Here is a 22,328-nt window from a genome sequence, read left to right on the forward strand (position 1 = left end):
AGGCTGAATGACAATAAAATCATTATTATTATTACTATTACCGAAATGACATAGGTATTTGAAAATTTCACCAAGGTGATGGGATGCACCCCAGAACAGTATGCTTTGTAGCACCCTAGTGTGGAATTCCGTGTAATAGAGTTTTAAAAGAACTTCAACGCCTGTTGTATATCTCAGTTGCCTGAATAAGTAGCAGCTTGAATAATAAATTACATGCCAAGCATTCAGGAATACCCTTCGTGTGGGAGGTAAAGCACAGGATATGATAAGGTCAATTGATATGTAACCTCACTTTTTCTTCATCCTGTAATATGGACACATTTAGTCTGGCTCATTAAAGCAAGTAAGAATCCTACTTTTCAAAAGTTGCAGGAATTAATAAGAGCTCGCAATCCCTCCAACATGAAAAAGTGGTGTCTGTTGGAGGGGCCTCCCATCACATATGTACAAAGGTAAACAATAAAAACAACATTCTTTATGTTTCAATCTTTCATAATATTCTCAAAGGAACACATGTTAAAGAAAAGCGTACTTTGACTCATTACTTATGGTATATTCTTCTGTTTTTGGCTGCTCCAGCCAGCTGTCAGCTTGTTAATTTAAGAGGTGGCAACCCCAACACTGGTCCTTACCACAGGGGTGCCCATATTCCACTTTGTAAAAACTCATGCTTGAGTAAGCTGTTATAATTTCATGTACCATAATGTGGAATAAATATATGTTATTACATATTATTACAAGGGTAAAAATGGCAATCATCAAGTCCACATACAAAGACTGGACTAAAATGAACTTAAAAAAATTATGGTTAGCAGAGCAAGAACATGAACGGAAAAACAACGGAGTGGGCAATTGTACCACGCAGCACACACACAAAAAAAACACTAATATAGCTTTGCACTTTTGCTGAGTAACCTCGCCTTCTCTCGCTGAATATTGTCAGCCTTGTTGGCAACCCTGCATGCAAAGTGCACTCTGGTGAACAGGAAGAACAATTGCCTCTGTGTATTGCCGGCAGTGTTCTCCACAGCCCACTAAGGGCAGAGCATCTACATCTGCGAAAGAAGAAGCCATATAAAAAAGTGTCTCTGCATCTAAAACCCTGGAGGTCAAAACTCCCACAGTCCTCTCCTCCATGGTTTTTAGAAGCAAGTCTTTTGGATCCTCGGGTCAAATACCCTCGGTTCATTTCATTTAGAAAAAAATCACTCTCTTCAGTGAATTCCCCCTGGGAGCACACAGTATTCCTACAAGATTCACACTGAGTGAATCTTTGTGCTTTTCTGGCCACATAGCCACAGAAGTAGGACAGGACAAAATCCGATGTCTGAGTTGGGAAGAAGTCGTGATCTGAATGACTAAGAAGCACAGTAATATCCTCCGACAGGCTTCCTTTTTCAATAATGTCGTCCAAAATGTGTTGGAATTCCTGGTGGTGACTGCTGCGGCCTTCAACGTCTTTCACAGACAGAAGGGTACCCAGCAGGTCACCCCCAGAAACATTGCTGCCTTTTGGTGGCTTGATAAGTGAGAAAGTGCTTATCAAGCGGAACATCTGCTTTAATAGGATAGGGTCTGGGTGGTCATTAGACCCACATGCGGATCTCATCAATCCAAAAAATCTCTGCAATGAAATTGTTGCATGATCCATTAATCTAAAAGTGTTAACATAAGTATGAAATGAAAAATTAAAATAATTCAAATACATACCTTTAACGAATCTTGGTTTACCCGAGCAGTCATGAGGAACTGGAAGCCACAGTCCCTCACCAAGAAATCTAACAACTCCAAGGTGGCCTTAAGTGTCACCTGGAACCCTGCAGCGGTGTTCTGCGACAGGAAAAAATAATTTTCTTTCCGAGCAACCCTTTCCCTCTCCTTCAAGTACTGTAGGAATTTTGTATTATTCTGTAAAAGAAAAAGTGCAAGTATTAAAATAAACAATGACAAAATTAGGACATTTAGGCAATTAAAAATAATAAATATGCAGGCTAAATATGAAAAAAATCCCACATTATTCTGTAAAAGACAAAGTGCAAATATTAACAAAAACAATGACAAAATTAGGACATTTTGGAAATTAGAAATAATAAATATGCAGGCTAAATATGAAAAAAATCCCACATTATTCTGTAAAAGACAAAGTGCAATTATTAACAAAAACAATGACAAAATTAGGACATTTTGGCAATTAGAAATAATAAATATGCAGGCTAAATATGAAAAAAAGATTCCCATGTGGCCAAAACTTGTACATGAAATTGCTACACACACTTTCTATCCCATATGCGGACTAGCAGTTTTTGATTCCCGAATTTGTGGAAACATACGATCAAGTGGTTAATGGACATTAAGAAGAAAGTATGCGTAGATTGGTGGGATAGTCGGGACAAATGTAATCGGTATATGGCCCATACGGCAGGAGCAAAGGTAGAGGACACAGAATCTGCGTGGGCAAGCATAGGCTGAGAAGTGAGGTAAGGCTGTCCACTTTCACTGTTGCTTTCCAATGTGAACGCCGAGGAGATGGTAAGGCATGTGTGGGTTGATTTTGAAAGAGTGAAATATTGCAAGAGTGGGGGGTATGACTGGATGCATACAAGATGTGGATCTTCCAGGTGAGGTATGGAGTAGACTGAAGGTATGGATAATAATAATAATATTTTTTATTTGCCCAGAGATCTGTAGGTTGTACACAAAATACAAATATAGGACACGTCAATTTAGATACATAATCAATAAAAATAAAATTGGAATGTATAAATTATATGTTACAAATGCAGAAGATCATTAACTGAATAAAATATATTTTTTTCAGAAACTTCAGTAGTTTCTTCTTAAAGACCGAGGTCCTACTCTCATTGTTCACCTCTCGAGGCAACCCAATAAAAATCTTCAGGCCCATAGGTTTAGGGCCGAAGGCAGTATTTTGAGTCCTGATAAAGTTTTGATACAGGTCTTTACAAGTTCTAGTGTTGTGGCCGTGGTATAGGTCATTTGATGTGTACTGAAGAATGTTATTTTTTACATGCATACTAATGACATATGCATGAAAGTGGCAGGATACACAGTTTTTTAAAAAGTGGAAGACAAGGTGCATCATAGGGGGCATTGCACATCAGCATTAAAATGCGCTTATGAATTTTGAAGATTTCAGTAGCATGGGGAGAGGAACCCCAAAACAGGATACTGAAAATGAAGTAAGTACTGCATGGGGAGAGCATTTATAAAACAGTTTTGTAGGAGAGCATGTAGGGTAAACAAGGGATAGAAAGATAATAGGATTATTAGATGGAAAAGAACTTAGTAATAAAACACAAAAATGAAGACCAAATCAGAAAAGGTAAAATTTACCTCTCACTCCTGATTATTCTTCATGAGGGCACCCACAGGCGTGTGAGAATTCATTGCAGCAAGCATACCAGACACCCGTTCAAGGAAAAGTATGGAAGGTTTGCAATCCTCCAAGTTGTCATGGCGGTTCTTGTTAAGTTGCATGGCGGCTGCAACATTACAGCTAAAGAACTTTCAGGAAAGAATTACTTTTCTACAGAAATCATGATTTTTCACAAGTATGATGGTGCAATGACATGAGCTAATCCTGATACTACATCGATGAAATGCAGTAAATATAACATAAGCATACGTGATATCCAACAGGTTTATAGCCCAGAAGGAAAAATCATTGAATGAAAGAAATATGTATTCTGTACTAGCATCGAATTTCAACACAAAAGTAAGTGATTACAAACCTGGAATGCCATGGTCACATTCATCTTCTGATAGGCCTTGGTGTGAACATGGTCCATCGTCAATTTCGGCCATGCTTTCAGCTGGAAACCAATAGTATTATTCAGCATGACAACAGTTGATGGCACAGCTTAATGACACCATCTGAAAATGACAGGGGTCTGAAAATCAGGTTATACAATCAGCAAGCTTATCATGAACCAAGAGGGAATATATGTATGAGAAATTAGAGCGTGAATGACTACGTGAAAATTTAAGTACGGCAATTGGCCTTGTTGATAAAACTCCAAAGCAACTTACCCAAGTTTCCAAATGAGAGACAATGAAGTTCCTCAGATTTTTAACCAGGTGGGGAAAATCAGAGGCAAACCACAATCTCCTTGAAGGAGTAACTGGATGGCCACAGCTGACATTATCAGCATCAACCAAAATCACATGGAAGCCTGCATTCTCCAAAAGGATGATGCACTCCAAGATAAGGTGGTGCAAGACTGTGCCGGAAGCGCACCCCTTGCTTAAAAAGCAAGACAAGGCCTGCACCCACCTTCCCCTGAAGGGCTGGAACATCATCACCAGAGCATGATCCCCTCTCTGGTTCTTTTGGTGCCTTGGGGTCCAGTCCCCCAAATCTGTGAAACCATCAATCAGGAGAGATCCCCTGTCAAAAGCTACAGCCATTGAAAACTTCATCTCATCGATGAGAAGAGTACCTAATAGAAAGTAATAATGTTATCACACTGTCAATTATATTGAATAACACAATATTACTGAAAAGTTGCTATTACCCCTTCTATCAGCCTTGGGAAGTTCACCAGCTTTCTGACTCAAGCAACTAAAGGTGGCCTCTAGAAACCCATACTGGCCTTTCACTGAAATAAGATATCTCTGTAATGTTGTCTCACATGGGAGGGCCAGAATCCCATGGCTTCTTATATGCTCATAAGCTTTTCTACTTTTGATGCGAAGCAGGAGGCATTCATACACCCAGTCGCGAGTGTATCTCCTCCCCCTGGCTCCACGGGCTTTTGCTGCAGCAAAGCAGGCTTTAACAGCCGATCCTGCTGACCCGAAGGCAGAGCAGCAATTTTCTTGTTCAAAATCTCCACCGTCAAGCCTGCACATTCCCTTTTCATGGCCTCCACCCTTAATGCCAGTTTATTTACCTGGAAAGATAAGTTAAACATGGAAACACTATTAAGTTTTTGGATGCAGTCATTCTCAGGGAAAAAATAAATCATATTATGCAAGGAAAGCTTTTGGCTTATAAAATTAAGGCAGCCTATACCAACAAGTGTGAAAAGTCATGTTCGCAGCTTGCATTGAAGCCAAGTGCTCCGTATGCGACACATCTTCAGTGCATTCCTCACCAGTGGTGCAGCGAGGGGGGGGTTTTGGGGGATAAAACCCCCCCCCACAGTTACGTGAAATTTATAAGTTTAATCCATTTTACTTAATTGGATTGTTATTACTAATAGAATAGTTTAAGGTTTAATAAATTATCCCTCAGAAAGCTGTAATACTCCCCATTTTGAACCATTTATCTTAAAATTCCACAATTTATTAATCTCGCACCTACCTCTTATCCTGGTGGGTATTCCATACCCCCGCACACCCCGGTATTAGTTGCACCTAAACCCCCCCCAGCCTTAATTCCTAGCTGAACCGCTGTTCCTCACTTTGCTGGCCCTCTTCATACCAGCCTTCTCTCTCCTCCTGGTCCTGTCAGCCAGGAGCTTCCTTTCTGCTTTGCAGCAGGCACACCAAATGCCAGGCCCTCCACCACGCTTCCTATTAGGATTCTGAGCCACAAACTCCAGGCACTTGGCACCAAGTCTGTATGTATTTCATACAAGTATGAACATTAGAGTAAGTAAATGCTGACAACAGTCTAGAATCACTAGTACATGCGGCAACAATATCTCACTACTGATATTAATTTGACAGAACAATGGCTGTGAATGTGCTTGGTCTTCCAACTGAGTTAGGTACATTAGTTCTGCAAACTTTTTGATGGAATACTTTTCCATCAAAATTTTTGTCAAAAATCAAGATCCAACCCCAGTGGGGAGACATTCACAGCCACCATTTGTCAGGAAAGGATCAAGTCTGTCTTGCTGAACACAGATTTAATAACAGTTATTTAGAACAAAGTACTGAAATAAGGGCCACTCGATATATTAAAACCTGTACATTTACAGTAAAACCTCTTTACATAGTAATGGAGGGGACCAAAATTTGGGCAATTTGATGTATGGAGGTTCACTATAGTGAGGTTTCAGAGATAGGGACCATTTTTTCATATCATTCGGAAATGAAAGGCACTGCTGTCTTTTAAACCATAATATTTTTGTGTTTAAACAAACATGCATGCATTAGTGAACATATATTCATTGTTTAATAACAGAAAGCATGCACTATCGCATGATTTTTACCATGGTTCGAGAGAAAACGATGTGATCTCTCTTAATTCAACAGTCACTTAAAATGATTAGGATTGTTGGATACCTTTTTTATTATTTCCTGTTAGGTATGCTCTCATATGGAACAAAATGGCCTTAACTAAAGGTTAACATTAAAATTACTGCATATTTAAGGGGTATAAGAAAAAACATAAGCGTGAAACATTTATCGCTGAAAATGTCATTCCATGTACATAATCGCGGCTGCATTAATGGTCTCTAGTTGTCTCGGTACGATTTGCAGAGGTAGTTTGGCCATCTCGGGGGTGTCTCCTTGGTATGATAAGTGGAGGTTTTACCATATAAAGAGGTTTGCCTATAAATTTACATGTAAATCAGATGGGACCATAGGGGTGGCATGAAGTATGGAGGTTTATGATGTAAAGAGGTTCACTACATAGAGGTTTTACTGTATATTGATCCAAGGTAACAGGAGCCCATGACCTACAATAGATCGGAATTGAATGTTGGCTGCATTATGTTAGGAATGCAGAAATTGAAGATTAACAAAGCAATATCCCAGTAGACTTTTGGAACGAGGAGTAATATCTCCTAGAGAAAATATTAAGGACAAATTATAAATTTCTAATGTTTACCATGACATGTTATCCACTGTGATACAAAAACTGTTAATCCGTTGGCAACACTCCATGTGATGGCAAGGTAGTGGGCAGACAGAAAGGAATGAAATGGCAATGGGAGCAATATCTTCTTGTGGAGGAATTGAAGTTCCTCTAATTTTGGAAATATGATTCACCCAATACTTATGCTTTGTTTGCATCATAGGCGTGAAAACACAAGTCAGAGACAAACGAGAACTTTACCTTAACTTCCAGGAGAGCGCTGCTCTCACTTATGACAACTGTTTTTTCGCATTGGAAACTTAGCCCAACGCTGAGGAAGACGGCACAGTTGCTGACAACAGCAGTCGCCCAGTTCGATCCAGGTAGTGGTATACCCCCAATCCCATCCACAATTTCGCTGAGGGCGAAGAGTGAATCTGCCAAGGGTGCTGCTTCTCCAGGCTCATCTATCGGCGCCAATTCCGTTGGATTTTCAATAGGCACCACTTCCATTTGGACATTTAATGGTGCCTCTTTTCTTGCTTCTTCGGCCAGCAGAAACAAATTATCAAACAGGGTTACGCTGACGCCAGAACCGTCATTCCCGCAGGTATCCCGTGGTTGAAGCACTGCGGTTGACGGCCTTTCCTTCGGAGGCTTCCGAACGGTGACCTTTGTGGTCAAGTGCTTATCGGACAAATTGGGGAATATCGTCGGGTAAGCGTCTGGCTTAAGTTCAGGTATCCCCCTCGGCCACTTGACGATGGAACCGTCTTTAAGTTTAATTTCGGTGTACCTCGTGATTGAACTCTCCGGAAAGTGGTCCTCACATACAACATCTCGTTCATAGAACTCCCTTTCCATACGTGGAATCACCCGGCGCCATTTCGTCTGCATTTGGGCAGAATTCTGAAAAAGTAATTCATCCATTTGCAGCTCCGATTATTGTGCCGGTCCCAACTCCCGGATAAGCTTTTGCCCAACCCCTCCGTTCGCTCCGAGGATATTTGGACGAGTGAGGTTAGCCCCGCGACAAACGTAATTATTTTTCCTGGGTCGGAGGAGTCACAGCCTTCGTCCGCCACTTCTTTCCTCCGATCCAGATGTAGGGAACTTGGATTTCAAGCGACCAGCGCCGTTTGATTTGCATAAAAATAATAAAATTGAGGGGTGACAGAGGAATCGCCGAATAAGCATGCAGTTGATGATTTCCCTGGTCTCTCAGGATCCAGGACAGCTTTCCGCCCATCTGGGCTCACAGCTGTTGTTGCGTTTCGTGCATGGCTTCCCACGCTGGTGATCTGTGAGGCTGGTGCTCGGCCAAACCCGAGGAGGCGATCGGCCTTTTGTGGGTGTCCCACCCCATGGGGTCGTCGGTAGCGAAGGATTTGATGGTTGGGTTCAGTGGCGCCGACTCCATGGGGCCTGGGGGGGGCCCGAGCCCCCTCAAAAATTCGTTATGGGTGTGAGGAAAAATGTGTCACGATTGTCGATTTTCCCCGGAGTGTCCAGATTTCGAGCTTCGAGTTATCAGGGTTCTAATGCTGATCATATGATTTTTCTAAAATGCTTCGAAAACTTTGCGAAAATGCTTCGAAAACTCACTACTTATAAAATTTCCCGGGGCAAGATCCCCGGTTGGGCCCCCCCAATATTTTTTGTAAGTCAGCATCCTTGGTTGGGTTCCCGCTTTCTTCTGCCTTTTTGGAGAATTTTCTCGCCGATTCTGCCAGCCTTCTTCGCACTGTTGGTTCATTGGCGATCTCGTATACGATCTCCTTGGGGACCCATCTTGACGTCTTGTTGATGGGGCGTAGTATTTTTCGAATGCCGATTTCCAACCGCTCGATGTCTGCATTGGAGATGGGGCCGGACCAAACCGGGGATGAGTAAAGGATTTTAGGGACAATGACTGACCTTAGAATCTTTAGACGATCAGTAACCTTCGCTGAATAAGGTGACAATTCTCCCCCCTTATATAACAGGATGTCAAGTCTATTTCCTTTTAACATATATCACTTTAAATAAATCAAAACATGATAACAAGAAATAACGAATTTAAGTATACCGGGACTAGCCACGGTGATAACTTTTACGGGAGTCACCCGCAATGCACAATTGTGCGAAAAAAAAATTTTTTTTTCTCTGTGGATTTTTCGCACAATTGTGCATTGCGGGTGACTCCCGTAAAAGTTATCACCGTGGCTAGTCCCGGTATACTTAAATTCGTCAAAGAGAGAACACCTATATGTGTTCAAAGTTCGGACTTTACTCTCCGGCTGTGGCGCCGTGCGCACGATTTGGACTGCTCGTCGCATAATATGCTCAGCAGTCCATACCACCTTGTCCGCTATAGTCCACAAATTTCCACAGGGAAGAATGACGCCTCGGTAGCTTAACTGGCTAAAGCACTCGGCCGGAAACTGAGGGATCCGGGTTCGAATCCCGGCCAAGGCGAATGATTTTTTCTCTGTGGATTTTTCGCACAACAAGAAATAACCCTCAAAACACAAAAGGTGGCAATAGGGTGGTTTCCTTTTATTTTTTATAGCCTAAATCGAGAGATTAATACTCCTGGACTACTATTTCACGCTTTTAGATGTTTAAATGACTATATCTATTTTTCGCGATAAAAAGAAAAGTGAAAATGTTCAAGCGGGCGAAAACGCGTCGGCTAAGCATGAATGTTGGGAAAACCCCGTGTGACGTATGGCTGCTGCTGCTGGGTTCGAGACTATGAACGCCGCTACGATTTGATACAGGCTTATTGCAACCGAGCATGGCGGCAGCGAAGAGTATCCTGCTAGCAGGTACTGCTTGGCTTAAATAAGGATTATTAATACCCTATCAAATAAATAAAACTTTCCGACCATAGGCAATTTTAATAGGTGATTATTAAGAGATGTTTCCCTTAGCTCTGTGCCTCATGCATGCATTGGTAATCTCAGACGATGTAAAACTCCTATCTACTCGTACAGAAACTACGTCCCTGTGACGTCACGTGGAGTGGCATCGCTTGGGCGCCAATATGGCCTTTTTCAAATGAGGTTAAAATTGACCATTAATCGTCTAAACTGGGATTTCTAAAACCGAATAATTTGTATATTATGAATACACTAATGGTGGGAAACGAATCGCAATCAATGCCTTTCGTTTTCTTTGATGAAGGAAACTACCCTATAGTGAAAAATGAGTGTATCGAAAAACGGAATGTCGGAACGGAGCCTGGAGGCTGGGCTGGTGGCCTCCTCAGCAGATGTATCGCGGATAGTCGTCACAGGGTGAAGCAACAAATTTTGGGGGGGGGGGCGCCATGATAGCCCCCTCCTTGGCTACGCGTCTGTCTGCGTCAAAGAAATGTGCAGTACTTATGTAGAAATGGATTAATGGGGAGGGCTGTTCTTTCGTTATCACTTAACATCTTCCCCTACCATCTTAGGATTTTCTTTTTAAAATCACGGTTACGTGACTGAGTGAAAAGACCCATTGGAGCTGCATACACAAATACATTTCGGCCGTAAACCGAGAAGAACCTGCCATTTGGCGTGTTCCTGAGTTTACTCACTCGTACTCCTCACGGTATGAGCTTGGGAGAGGGAGGAACCACTATCTGCGTCTTCCCTTCCAGAAGAATACGTCACGGTCTATCGCACTCCATTTCAGCAACTAAGGGAAATACGACGCTCTTGAGACGCAGTATTCGGGTGCCCCTTCTGATCGTCTATGCCCGGGCACCATTTGACTCTGATACCTGTGTGCACTTAGCGACGATCACCCCATCCCCGCTGATGCATGCCGGTCGTGGGCTCGAAGTGTGGTCGTTTTGGTGGGGGTAGGTAGGAAGGGAGGGTATTCAGTTCTCCACCCTTGCAGGTAGGCGACGGAGCAAAAATCGGAGTTGTTCGGTAGACATCGGCATTGTTCGCTTGACGTCATCTTCTACCCTCCCTCATGCTCCCTAATCTCCCCTCTCTAACTCTCCTTGCTCCTCTTAACAATGATTCGTCCGAATTCGTAGACGAAAAGTCAGAGAAGTAAGCAAACAAATAAGAGGTGAAGAAAACTTTGTTTGGCAACGTTTAAATTGACAGCCACGTGGGACGTAAGACCTGGACGGTATAGTATGATATTACGAAGGAGGCGACCAACAGCCGTGGTCATTAGCACCATGGGGGAAGGATGGGGGTGGAGAGAATCCCGGCGTCGAAATTAGCCTGCTCCAAACGAAAAGTGCCAAGAGGACCATGGCATAACGTCCCATCTGACGGACGGAGTTCTGCATTCGAAGCACCCTATCCAGTGGCGCAGCGAGGAGGGGGGGGGGGCTTGGGGGATAACCCCCCCCCCCCCAGAGCTCAGAGAAATTTTCAAGTTCAATCCATTTTACTTATTTTGAAAAATCAGCCAGATCTCGGTAACAATTTCCTATGAAGACCAAGTTATAAAATGTGTCAATTTCGGTATAAACCAATGATCACTGTGAAAGTAAGCACTTGGCAAATTAAATTCAAAGCTAGTTGATGAAATGCATGGTTTTTAGGCCGTTTTACACGGGGCACGTCGGTACTTGCACCAGTAGCGCAGCGAGGGGGGGGGGGGGGGGTTTGGGGGATAAATTACCCCCCAGAGAGCTCAGAGAAATTTTAAGTTTAATCCGTTTTACTTAATTGGATTGATATAACTAATAGAATAGTATAAGTATTGATAAAATATCTTTCAGAAAGCCGTAAAACCCACCATTTTGAACCATTTATCTTAAACTTGCGAAATTTATTAATCTCGCACCGACCGCTTATCCTGGTAGGTATTCCAATCCCCCATACATCCCGGTATTATTTCCTAATTCTAGTTCTCCATCTAATTCTTCTGAACACACTCATTCCAATTCTTCTTCCACTGCTCATGTGACGACTGCCAGCGATGAGAGGAGTTCTCAAGCTAGTAAGTTGATTTATTTGATCTAGAATTAGACACAAAAATTTTTCATTGTTTTTGCGAACTATCTGCCTATTTGTTAAGATGTAGCCATGAGTTTTGTCAGAAAATCGCTAAGAGATTTCGGAGTCTCAGGGTTGTATCGTTTTCGCATTGGTATTCAGGGGTTTAGGGATCGGAGGGTAAAGAAGGTACAGAGATCTCAGCTGGTATCTTTCTGGGAGGTCTTTGTGTACAAGTCTCTGAAAAGGAACTCACTTTTTCGAAGTTTGAACGCTTTTACCTTTTACTAAAAGCATGGTCCCCGATCGTATCCAAATAAAACTAAATTCACTTTTATGAAGCGTGCACTTACCTCGGGTGAAAATCTTCTGTTGCCTTCACCGTAGACCTTCTGAGGATCTGTTCTTTAAGCGCAGCTTAAAAACGGTGAATTCTGAGAGTTAAAATCCATACAGTTTCAATAACCTTACCGCGTCGCGGCTAGTGGAGAAATCGTTCACCTGTGATGGTGGTTATCGCTAGTTCGAGTCTCCGACGTGCACACATTTTCTCTCTCAAGTTTTCTTGTAATCATTCATTTGTTCTGTATTTCTTTATCGATTTCAAATCCTTTTAAATCAGCTGCAACCGGTTCATATACCTTTTTAACTGTAATGAGCCAACTAAAAGATAGGGCAGGAGTGGTTTTATTCTTTTTAAGAATGCCTACATTTAAAAGGCAAGGGATCTAGAAAAGAGAGTCAGTTGGTGGTAAAGGTCGGATGAAAAGCAATGGTAGCGTTCTATGGGCCAAAACCGGCATGCTAGATGTGCATAAAAATCTTGTCTATTGTATCCTGGGGGGACTGCGAATCATTGGTAGGAGGAATCTTAGAATTAGGCCCTCTTTTACAGGCTTTGACACTAATAAAACGATTTACTAGAAGTAAGGGCGGATCCAGTAATTTTTCTGTGGGGGGGGGGGCACAAGGGTCAACAGGATAACGGTCTTCTCATATTAGAGATTAAAAACAACATACAACAATTACTGTACGAAATGTCCTCTTTATGTGAATGCTTAATGTGAAAGTTTCAATATGTAATTATATGATTGAGGCTTCGTAATACGCAAAACAAAATGAGCGTAATGATAAGAGCATTAAAAATATCTTGTCTATTGTATCTTGGGGGAACGGCGAATCATTGTTAAGAGGAGCAAGGAGAGTTCAAGAGGGGAGGTAAGAGAGCTGGAGGGGGGGAGAAGATGACGTCATGCGAACAATGCCGATGTCTTCCGAACAACTCCGATTTTTGCTCCGTCGCCTACCTGCAAGGCTGGAGAACTGAATACTCCCCCTTCCTACCTACCCCCCACCACACCGAACGCACTTCGAGTCCACAACCGGAATGCATCAGCGGGGATGGGGTGATCGTTACCAAGTCCACACAGGTATCAAGAGTCAAATGGGACCCGGGCATAGACGCTCAGACGGGCGACGCGAATACTGCGTCTCAACAGCGTCCTATTTCCCTTAGTTGCTGAAATGGAGTGCGATAGACCGTGAAGTATTCTACTGGAGGGGAATATGTACTCGTACACTCTCGATGCATGCGATTGAATAAAACTTCGATTAATTAGATGTATAATTATGACTTAATGGATATTTAATTTTTTCCTTTTTCGAATATTTGGGAGGGGCGGCGTCCGAGATTCCTTATGGGCAAGACGCCAGTGAGCTTGACCCATATTGAAAAATGAATTTACAAAATATTTCTTCATGAAATGAAATTTTTTCGATTGTGAAAAGTGTAAAAATTAGTTTAAAACCCTCTACCTACAACTTGTTAGCATGGTGTTAGTAACCTATTTTTAAAAAATTTTCCCCCCTCGTTTTGGACCCCCCAAAACGAAATTCCTGGCAAGAAACACACGAAAATATATTTTACTTGAGTAATTAATTTACATGGATTGATTTCAATTGTATTTGGGTTGAACAATTGTTGTGTTCCACCGTTTCTTCAGCGTATTCCATGCCGAGCCCAGGAGGCCGCGCTTTCGGCTCGTTATCCTGTTTAACGTGGGGATTCCCCTTCCGGTCCCCTTCGGTTCCGGTCAGGCCTATATCACGCACCCCCGAGGTCAGAGTAGGGCCGTGACCCTCCTCTGGCCCCGTTCATTCTCACTCACTCCACAGCTTCCTGACTGAGGTACCCATGGCCTCTTTTAAGAAGTCACCTCCAGCCATCAGGCTGCGCTCGAAAGACCTATGGCCCCTCTCAACCAGCGGCTGAAAGTGGTGATAGGACCCCGAGCCCTCACCGCTGCCATCGTGGGGGACAGGTAGAAGCTCCTCCTCTCCTTCGTCTTCTATGTCCCCCAGGTAGCCTCCCTCCGAGATTTCGCTGGACGCATGCAGCGAAATCTCGGAGGGATCATCTTCCTCTCCAACTCCCTCCATCACTGCTTCAGCCAGGACCGTCACCTCCTCCTCCGTCTCCTCCTCCTCCTGGCGTCGGCAGCAGCAAAGAACGCAGCCCATTATATCTCTTAGCAATGGCTTAAAGATAACAAGTGTAACGCCACCTTTGCTATTATCGCTCTCTAGTAGATTTCAGTGGAAATATCACACGCGTATACGAATTGATTCCAACAACTAAACTTTTAAAATGCTCTTTTATTTGATATATATTTGTAACGCGACACAATCTCTCTCATTTTTTCAGTCAACAACCCACAACAACCAAAATACCCGTAGCAACAACTTTATCAATAAACATAAAGTCAATAAACACAAATATGACGGCGTTACAGCCTTCTTCCCCCTTAAGAACGAACTTATTTCAAAGAAGTTCTGTTTAATTTAATCTGAAAGGCAAGTGCCCAAGCCCGACACCGTCTCTACCTCAGTGACGTTTCTCTGAATAGATATACTTAAGCTATCAGCATTTTGATTATCTCTGCCTTTCCTGTATTCGATACTGTAATTATAGTTTTGTAATGTTAACGCCCATGTTATTAATCTTGGGTTACTACTGGCGGCTGAGTGAAGCCAAGTAATCGGGTTATGATCCGTCTGAATACGAAATTTTTCTTGTCCATCAAGATAACAATGAAGGCGCTTTACTGCCCATAAAATTGCAGCACATTCTTTCTCTGTAGTACTGTAATTTTTTTCAGCCCCTTTATACTTTCGGCTTAGGTATAAGATAGGATGTTCTTCGCCTTCCTGATCTACTTGCGACAGGACTACTCCAATGCCTTCATCTGAAGCATCAGTTTGTATTATAAATTCCTTGGTAAAGTCTGGAGCTCGTAGCACTGGTCCACTGCTAAGCTTTTCTTTCAAAGTAACGAAAGCTTCCTCACAGTCTACCGTCCAAATAATCTTCCCTTTTTTGGACTTTCCTTGAGTAAGCGATGTTAACGGAGCTGCAATAGTTGCGAACATGGGTATATATTTCCTGTAATAATTGCATATTCCGATGAAAGCTTTGATGTCTGTTTTAGTTTCTGGTGTGGGAAAATCGATTATTGCTTTAATCTTCAGTTCATTCGGAGTCATTTTCCCTTTTCCCACTACATGGCCCAAATACTTTACCGAATTCTGAGCAAAATAACACTTGCTTGGTTTCAGCGTGATGCCGGCTTCATTGATTCTATTCAATACTTCCCGCAAGTGGATGAGATGTTCATCCCAGCTTTGTGAAAATACAGCAGTGTCATCTAGGTAAGGCAATGCAAAATTCTCGCATCCTTTCAACAGCCTTTTCATCAATTTACTAAAAAAATATGGTGCATTCTTAAGGCCAAATGGCATGCGCAACGGCCGATATGTTCCTGAAGGAGTTACAAATGCTGCGATATGCTGCGCTCTCGGAGTCAAAGGGATTTTCCAATATCCTTTCGCTTGATCTAGGACTGTTATATAATTCGCTCTTGCCACCGACTCAATTCTCTCTTCGATATCCGGTATTGGGAAATACTCGGTCTTAATTTTCTTATTTATTTTCCGGTAATCGATACACGGCCGAGGATCTCGGCCTGGAACTTCCACTAATATCATAGGAGAAGTAAACTCTGATTCACCTTCTTCAATAATGCCTCCTTCCAACATCGCCTTTATCTCTGCTTCAAGGATATCTTTTTGCCTTGGCGACATCCTGTACGGCCTTTGTTGTATTGGATTTTTGTCAACCAATTCGATGTCATGGGTTACCAGATGAGTTAATCCTGGTTTTACAGAGAACATGTCCTTGAATGTCTTTAGAAGATTTTTCAAGTTACTTGCTTGTGTTTCCGTTAGCTCTTTGGATAGATTTGCGTTTTCGGGCCAGTTTTCATATTGTTCCTTCCCGGAAATCTCTGGGATTTCTATCTCTAAATCAGGGGCCACTTGAGTAGCCAGTGCGCTTAAATAATTAACTACCCCTTCTCTGGTAAAGTATCTCTTAAGAATATTAATATGGTACACTTTACTCTTGTCATCACGACCACATTTTCCCGGTAGAGTTACGATGTAGTTTGTATCGGACAACTTCCGTAATACTTCACCGGGTCCTATCCAATGGACATCTAACTTATTTATTCGGTTAGAATTTAACACAAGGACCATATCTCCCGGTTCAAAGGATCTACTGATGGCTTTTCGATAATAATAACCTTTTCTTTTCACTCGCTCGTTTTACTTCTTTCTCCGATGCCAATTCTTGACATTTCTTCACTCGATTTATTAGATTTAGTACGTATTCGGCTGAAGGAGTTTCTTGTTCTTCTGGTCTCATCCAGGACTCATAGACTAACGTCAACGGCGTCCGAAGGTTTCTTCCATGGACTAATTCGGCGGGCGAAAACCCACTAGTTTCAGAAACGGCCGTCCGGATTGCGAAGAGTGCCCCAGGCAAACATTTCTCCCAATCTTGTCCTCGCTCGAAGCAGAGTGCGCGTGGTATTCTCTTCAAGGTTCGGTGAAACCTTTCTACGGGGTTACTCTGAGGATGTTGTACAGAACTATGTACAACATGAATCCTTGCTACCTGCCTGCTCTTTCAAAAAATGCTGTAGTCAAGGTACTCACAAAATAGGAACCTCGATCTGTTTGTAATTCTTTAGGAAAACCCCATCTGCTGAATAGCTCTAGCAAGGTATCAATTATGGTACGAGACGTTGTCTCTGCCATTGGCATTGCATCAGGATATTTCGATCCCAAACAAAGAGCAGTGAGTATATATTTATTTCCCTTTCTTGACTCCGGCAATGGTCCACAAACATCAATGTTTATTTTACTCATGACCTCGGAAATCACTGGGACTAACATCAGAGGTGCTTTCCTCCGCTCTCCACTTTTTCCTGCACGTTGACAGGAATCACAAGATCGTACATATTTTTCAACATCTGAGCAACAACCAGGCCAAAAGAAGTACCTTAACAGCTGCAGGGCTATTCTGTAACAGATAGCGGCTCCGCTATCACGACGAAGATGCTATTTCTGGCGCAATATTACGCCCCCCCGATTCACTATCTCAAAATAGCGGCCCCTAAGCGGAATTTGAGGTCGCTTTATAGCATCGACATTAACGCCAGCATTTGGCTCGCGTTATTCCGATAGCGGCCCCCTACCAGGGCATTTTTAAAGCGCGGATCGTCGCACTCAATTGTTTCATTTCATTCGAGTGCGAAGATCGTCGGTTCCACACATCGCGCGAAATTTATTTTAGAGAAGGGCGAGATAGATTGTGAAAGATACAAATATGGCCCGTCGATTAGTGTGGTTACATATCGCTCGTGAAATATATTTAAGGGAAAGGCGATTTCTTCGCTTGGAGAGGAGAATGATCAGGGATCACTCCAATCCCTTTGAGGTCAGAGAAGAGGACTTCACTCGATATTTTCGCGTAAGTAAGGAGATTGCGATTTACTTGTGTCAGCAATTGCATCCGGAGCTGTCAAGAAGACGTCGTAGTGGCTTAAGAACACATACGCAAGTAAATGAAAAGATTTTAAATCTATTAGAAGATAGAATTTATAAGTTCATTTTCATTAGAAAATATTAACAATTTTTTAGATGTGGGCTAACCAAACTGTGAACTTCGATTGTCATGCAATATGTTCAGCAAAGATTTTAAATTCATTTGTGTAGGTATTAGTCGCCTTGCGATTTCTGGCGGAAGGATCGTACCAAAGAGGGGTTGGGCAGGACTTTTTAATGGCAGTGAGCCAGCCCACTGTGAGCAGGTGTGTCACCAAAGTGACTTCCAGTATCTGCGACCGCCTACACCAGTGGATTAATTTTCCCCAAACAGACAATGAAATGGCGGCGGTACAAGAAAGGTATGGTACATTCATTATGATGCATTGAAAAAATGACTCTCTCCACTTTTATTAACTCTCCAGTTATTTCGTTTTCAGATTTAGAGCTAATTCTGGATTTCCCGGAATAGTTGGGTTAATTGACTGCACCCATATCTCCATCGTCACTCCTGCCATTCATGCAGAAGGATATAGGAACAGGAAAGGCTACTTCTCTCTTAATACACAGATGGTGAGAAATTCAGATTGATTTCATTATATTTCCTTAACAAACATTCTGTTTCATTGCTCTTCGAAGGAATTTTAAGTAATTGGATTAATATAAATTTAAAGTAATTCTCTTTGAAAAATTCCAGACGTGTGATGATAGAATGGTAATAACTAATGTGGTCACATACCCTGGGTCCGTACACGACCAATTTATATGGAACTTCTGCCAATTAAAGAACATAATGAGAAACACTGATGGAGGATATTTTTTGCTAGGTGGGTTTAATAGTGATCAAAATACACGTGTTTTCCCAACTATCATAATAATCAATCAGCTAAGTAAAGTTCCAATTACTGATGATTTTATATTTTGCCATCTGCAGGAGATTCTGGGTATGCATTGGAGCCATGGTTGATCACTCCACTGCCCCAAGCTGAGGAGGGAACTCCGGAATACAGATTCACCATGGCCCACTGCCATACAAGGAATAAAATAGAAAGGGTGTTCGGAGTTTTAAAAGCAAGGTGGAGATGCCTATTGAAAGACCGAACTTTGCACTACACCCCAGAGAAGGCATCCAAGATTATTGTTTGTTGTGCAATACTGCACAACATAATGATGCACCATCGGTATGATAGTTATGACTATTCTTCTAAGTAGTTTCAATGAACATATTGAAATGGTATTGAAGTATTGATGCTGCATACTTAGAAAGCCTACTACAGCATGTACACATTTATGTTCTAGTCACATGTAGTATTGCATCATGCGGCGTTAAATTATAACTGTTTTGGATTCCAGAATTCCACTGCCAGAAAATGAAGTCTATGAAGATTTACAAGATAATGGCCATAGGGGAGACATATTTGGGGGAGATCAACTCACCATAGCAAGGAGGAGGCAGATGAATATCATCCAACGTTATTTCACCATATAATTTTAAATTAGAAATTTTTCATTCCATTACCTTTTAAGTGGCCTTTTTATACATATTATATAGTCCAACAAAGTCATTTTCTACATTTGGGCTCCCAACATTGAGCTTTTTTTCTGCTTCCCTTTAGAGTTCATGATTTATCGTTGTTAGAATAAACATTTAAACACATTTTTATAACAAATTATTAGTTTATTGATAAAAAATTACAATATTTGTGACAATGTGCTTCTACTCTTTCTCCATTGTATGAAATTAACTGGAATAACAAAAATTGTTTAACCAATGAAATTAACTTTTGGTACAATGAACGATTGACATAAAAATGAAATGAACTCTGCAATAAACATATATGTGTATACACATTTAAGCTATACACTCTAGACTTCCTCCAAGGGAAACACCATTACCTGTACACTCCCATGGCCTTCCACTAACTGGCTTTGAGTACTTACTAAATCCTTCAGAGCGGATACTATTTCTGAATGCCTCCGTAAGCGTTCACCCTCAAGCCTCAGGACCTCCTTCTCAAACTCCCTTCGTTGCACTCTGTCCGCTTCATCCTTTTCCATTCGCTGCCTCTCCAGGTCAAGCAATGCTGCCTGTCCCTGGGTGAGACTGGTGAGGCTATCAGAAATGGCCTACACAGGAGTTTAAGCAATAATTTTTATCAAAATTTGGCTGGGGAGTATCAACAACCATAGTGTTTCTAGACATAAGGCGTAGCTACCTGTAACACCTTAAGTTGGGAAGAGTCGGCACTGCGAAGATGTGCCTCAATATCCCCTAACTTTTTTTTATCTCTCTGGTGACTGCCTGTGAAAAAATATCACCATAGTTAAATTTTGATTGCAATTTTACATAAATTATATTTTCTAAAAGTAAAGAAGATAGTTTTCTTACGTTCATAACTTAATGTGGATGTACAAGGCAGTGCCTCTTCCAACTGATGCTGCAGCTGCTTTTCAGAAGTACTTTGCACAGTAACCTAAGAAAGAAAGGCAGTGGATAGTGCTGGTTACAGCTAACATCTACTATTTATATAACGTAATAAGCTCTTACCTCGTTAATCATATCCCCAATATCATCAGCAATGACGTCTATGTCAACATTAATCTGTTGGAAAAACATAAGTTCATTTTTGATTTTTTAAATAAAATTTGAATAAAATTTTTGATAAAATGTTTTGATAAAATTTGTGATTGTCAAATGCAAACCAATAAAAATATGAAATTCATGTATATGGTACTAACTGTTTGTGGTGCATCACCTTCCAAGTTTGCACCAATATCCATTAAGGGGGTGGATGTCTGCTTGCCAATTATTGACAAAATAAGATTGTTAATATCACTTAATATAGGGGTGTGACCCTTAAAAAAACATATAAACCAGTATAAAAATACAAACGGAGAGCAATTATTATTTTAATTTTTCTTGGTTGAATAACTGTTGCTACATCATCAGCGTAATTTGTATAATTATAACCATAAATAATAATGGACTAAACCAAAGTGGTAGCATAAGTAACAGTTAAATAACCAAGAAATCTTATAATGGAATACCAAACAGTTAATAATTGAGTTAGTTATTAAATTGTTATTTTTTCATAGTCATACACAATTCTGACCTCTTTATTTCCCGTGGCCAGCCTATCGGCACATGCACGGGCATTCTACTGCCTCGCCTTTCCACGCAGGTCCTTCCATGCCTAAATAATATCACGTAAGATCAATATTATTTCATATAAATGATTAAATTCAAAAATGCGTGAGAGATCGTACCTTCTTCCATTGGTCGAGTGTTTTAGGCGGTCCGTGCAGCGCGAGAATATCAGCCAGCTCTTCCCAGAGCTTCTGATGGTCGGCTCTTCCTGTTGGCCCATGAAATTTACCAAGGGCGAACTCGCGATGGTCGTTCATGTAGTTGGCTAATGTCGCAGTTTGTTTCTGCGTCATCTTAAATGCCCTTGCTTTGTTGCTATAATTTTTCCCATATATCATTAATTATTGCAAATACATTCGTAGTTCAGCATAAATACCACATAATATTAATGCCGAAGTCAATATATAATGACTTACCTTTCCATTATGTATCTCAACTTCAATTTTCCGCTAGATATATATATTTATGTTTATGACTTTAATTTAATCGATTTGTATCGTCGTTTGTGTTGCCGCACAACCGTTTTCGATTGTCATTTGTCAACTTGGATTTGGATCAACAGGTAATATCATAATATCTAAAATTGGCTGTTAATACCAGCTTTTTAATGATATATTAATAAATAAAAATTAATTATAGTTATTATTCTCTCTAATAATTACGTTTTTATTTATAACTTTCTGAAGCACACGGCTTGTATCATTTGCTCTACGATGTTTTTCATACCGACTACATATAGCATCAGGGCGAAATATTACGCCCTCAAAATCGGCGTAATACAGTATAACGCGATGCTATTTGCTGAATCAAAATCGATGCCATTTGAAAGAGGGAAATAGCGGCGGCGCAATAAAGCGCCCCCAAGATACAGAATAGACCTCCTGATCTCTTGTCTTTTTCACGCCTAAATGCGACAACGTTGCTTCATGAGATAAGTATAGCAATCTCTCACGTAAATCATTCGGTACGACAACGAGCTCCTTGTATTCTTCTAATCGTTCTTTCTTCCTCAGAATTAGCAATCCTTCATTTAAAAAATATCCTTCTGTTGGAAAATATGAATACATAAATTTGGTAATGTATATATTAAATATGTATTTGTGATACTGGGTGTATCGATACTATCGATTGTTAATTGTCGGAATAGTTTGGTTGGTAACCGAAAATAAATAAGTTGGTGTTCTCGAAGGTTGACTGTCTCTCTTTTTCGCTTGTGTCACGTCGATGAACGCAAAGTCACGCAGTCTATATAAAAAATCATTCAACAGGTTATGGGCCCAGCTACGTGTGGCAACATTTTATAGAAATTTACGTGACTAGTGAAGTGCGAACTTAAGGAAAAGTGATCGCGAGTATTCCGTCATGGCAGAAGCGGGGAGTTTAACGAGGTGCATTTCCAAGTTCGATGGCACCAATTTCCAGCTGTGGAAATTTCAAATTAAGACTGTATTCCTTGCTGGAGGAATACTAGATGTGGTGCTGGGAACAAGTCAACAGCCAGCAAATCTTCAAGATACTGCAGGGA

At 41.3% G+C, this 22,328-nt stretch overlaps 2 protein-coding genes across 2 annotated transcripts; one reads left to right on the forward strand and one right to left on the reverse strand.

Moving 5' to 3' along the window:
- The first annotated feature begins 18,147 nt into the window (after positions 1-18,147).
- LOC124166483 (putative nuclease HARBI1) lies at positions 18,148-19,144 on the forward strand. The gene is made up of 4 exons (XM_046544012.1): positions 18,148-18,228; positions 18,353-18,482; positions 18,590-18,836; positions 19,009-19,144. The coding sequence occupies exons 1-4, from the start codon at positions 18,226-18,228 to the stop codon at positions 19,142-19,144; spliced, it is 516 nt and encodes a 171-aa protein (XP_046399968.1). The 5' UTR covers positions 18,148-18,225.
- Positions 19,145-19,415: 271 nt separating this feature from the next.
- LOC124167100 lies at positions 19,416-20,439 on the reverse strand. The gene is made up of 5 exons (XM_046544890.1): positions 20,395-20,439; positions 20,204-20,257; positions 20,045-20,129; positions 19,872-19,957; positions 19,416-19,782 (listed from the first exon to the last, which is right to left on the reverse strand). Exons 1-5 carry the CDS (start codon positions 20,434-20,436, stop codon positions 19,522-19,524), a joined length of 528 nt encoding a protein of 175 aa, XP_046400846.1. The 5' UTR covers positions 20,437-20,439; the 3' UTR covers positions 19,416-19,521.
- Between the last annotated feature and the right edge of the window lie 1,889 nt (positions 20,440-22,328).

This window comes from Ischnura elegans, chromosome 10 (assembly GCF_921293095.1).
Source record: "Ischnura elegans chromosome 10, ioIscEleg1.1, whole genome shotgun sequence".
In the NCBI taxonomy this organism is placed as follows: domain Eukaryota; kingdom Metazoa; phylum Arthropoda; class Insecta; order Odonata; family Coenagrionidae; genus Ischnura; species Ischnura elegans.

Bases quoted from the DNA above. Each gene is read 5' to 3' on its own strand.
- LOC124166483 (XM_046544012.1), top strand. The intron at 18,483-18,589 runs GTGGGTTTAATA...TGCCATCTGCAG, and splicing joins TGGAGGATATTTTTTGCTAG to GAGATTCTGGGTATGCATTG. The intron at 18,837-19,008 runs GTATGATAGTTA...TTTGGATTCCAG, and splicing joins AACATAATGATGCACCATCG to AATTCCACTGCCAGAAAATG.
- LOC124167100 (XM_046544890.1), bottom strand. From the start codon at position 20,436: ATGGATATTGGTGCAAACTTGGAAGGTGATGCACCACAAACA. The intron at 20,258-20,394 runs GTTAGTACCATA...TTTTTCCAACAG, and splicing joins AAGGTGATGCACCACAAACA to ATTAATGTTGACATAGACGT. The intron at 19,783-19,871 runs GTAGCTACGCCT...ACTCCTGTGTAG, and splicing joins CCCAACTTAAGGTGTTACAG to GCCATTTCTGATAGCCTCAC.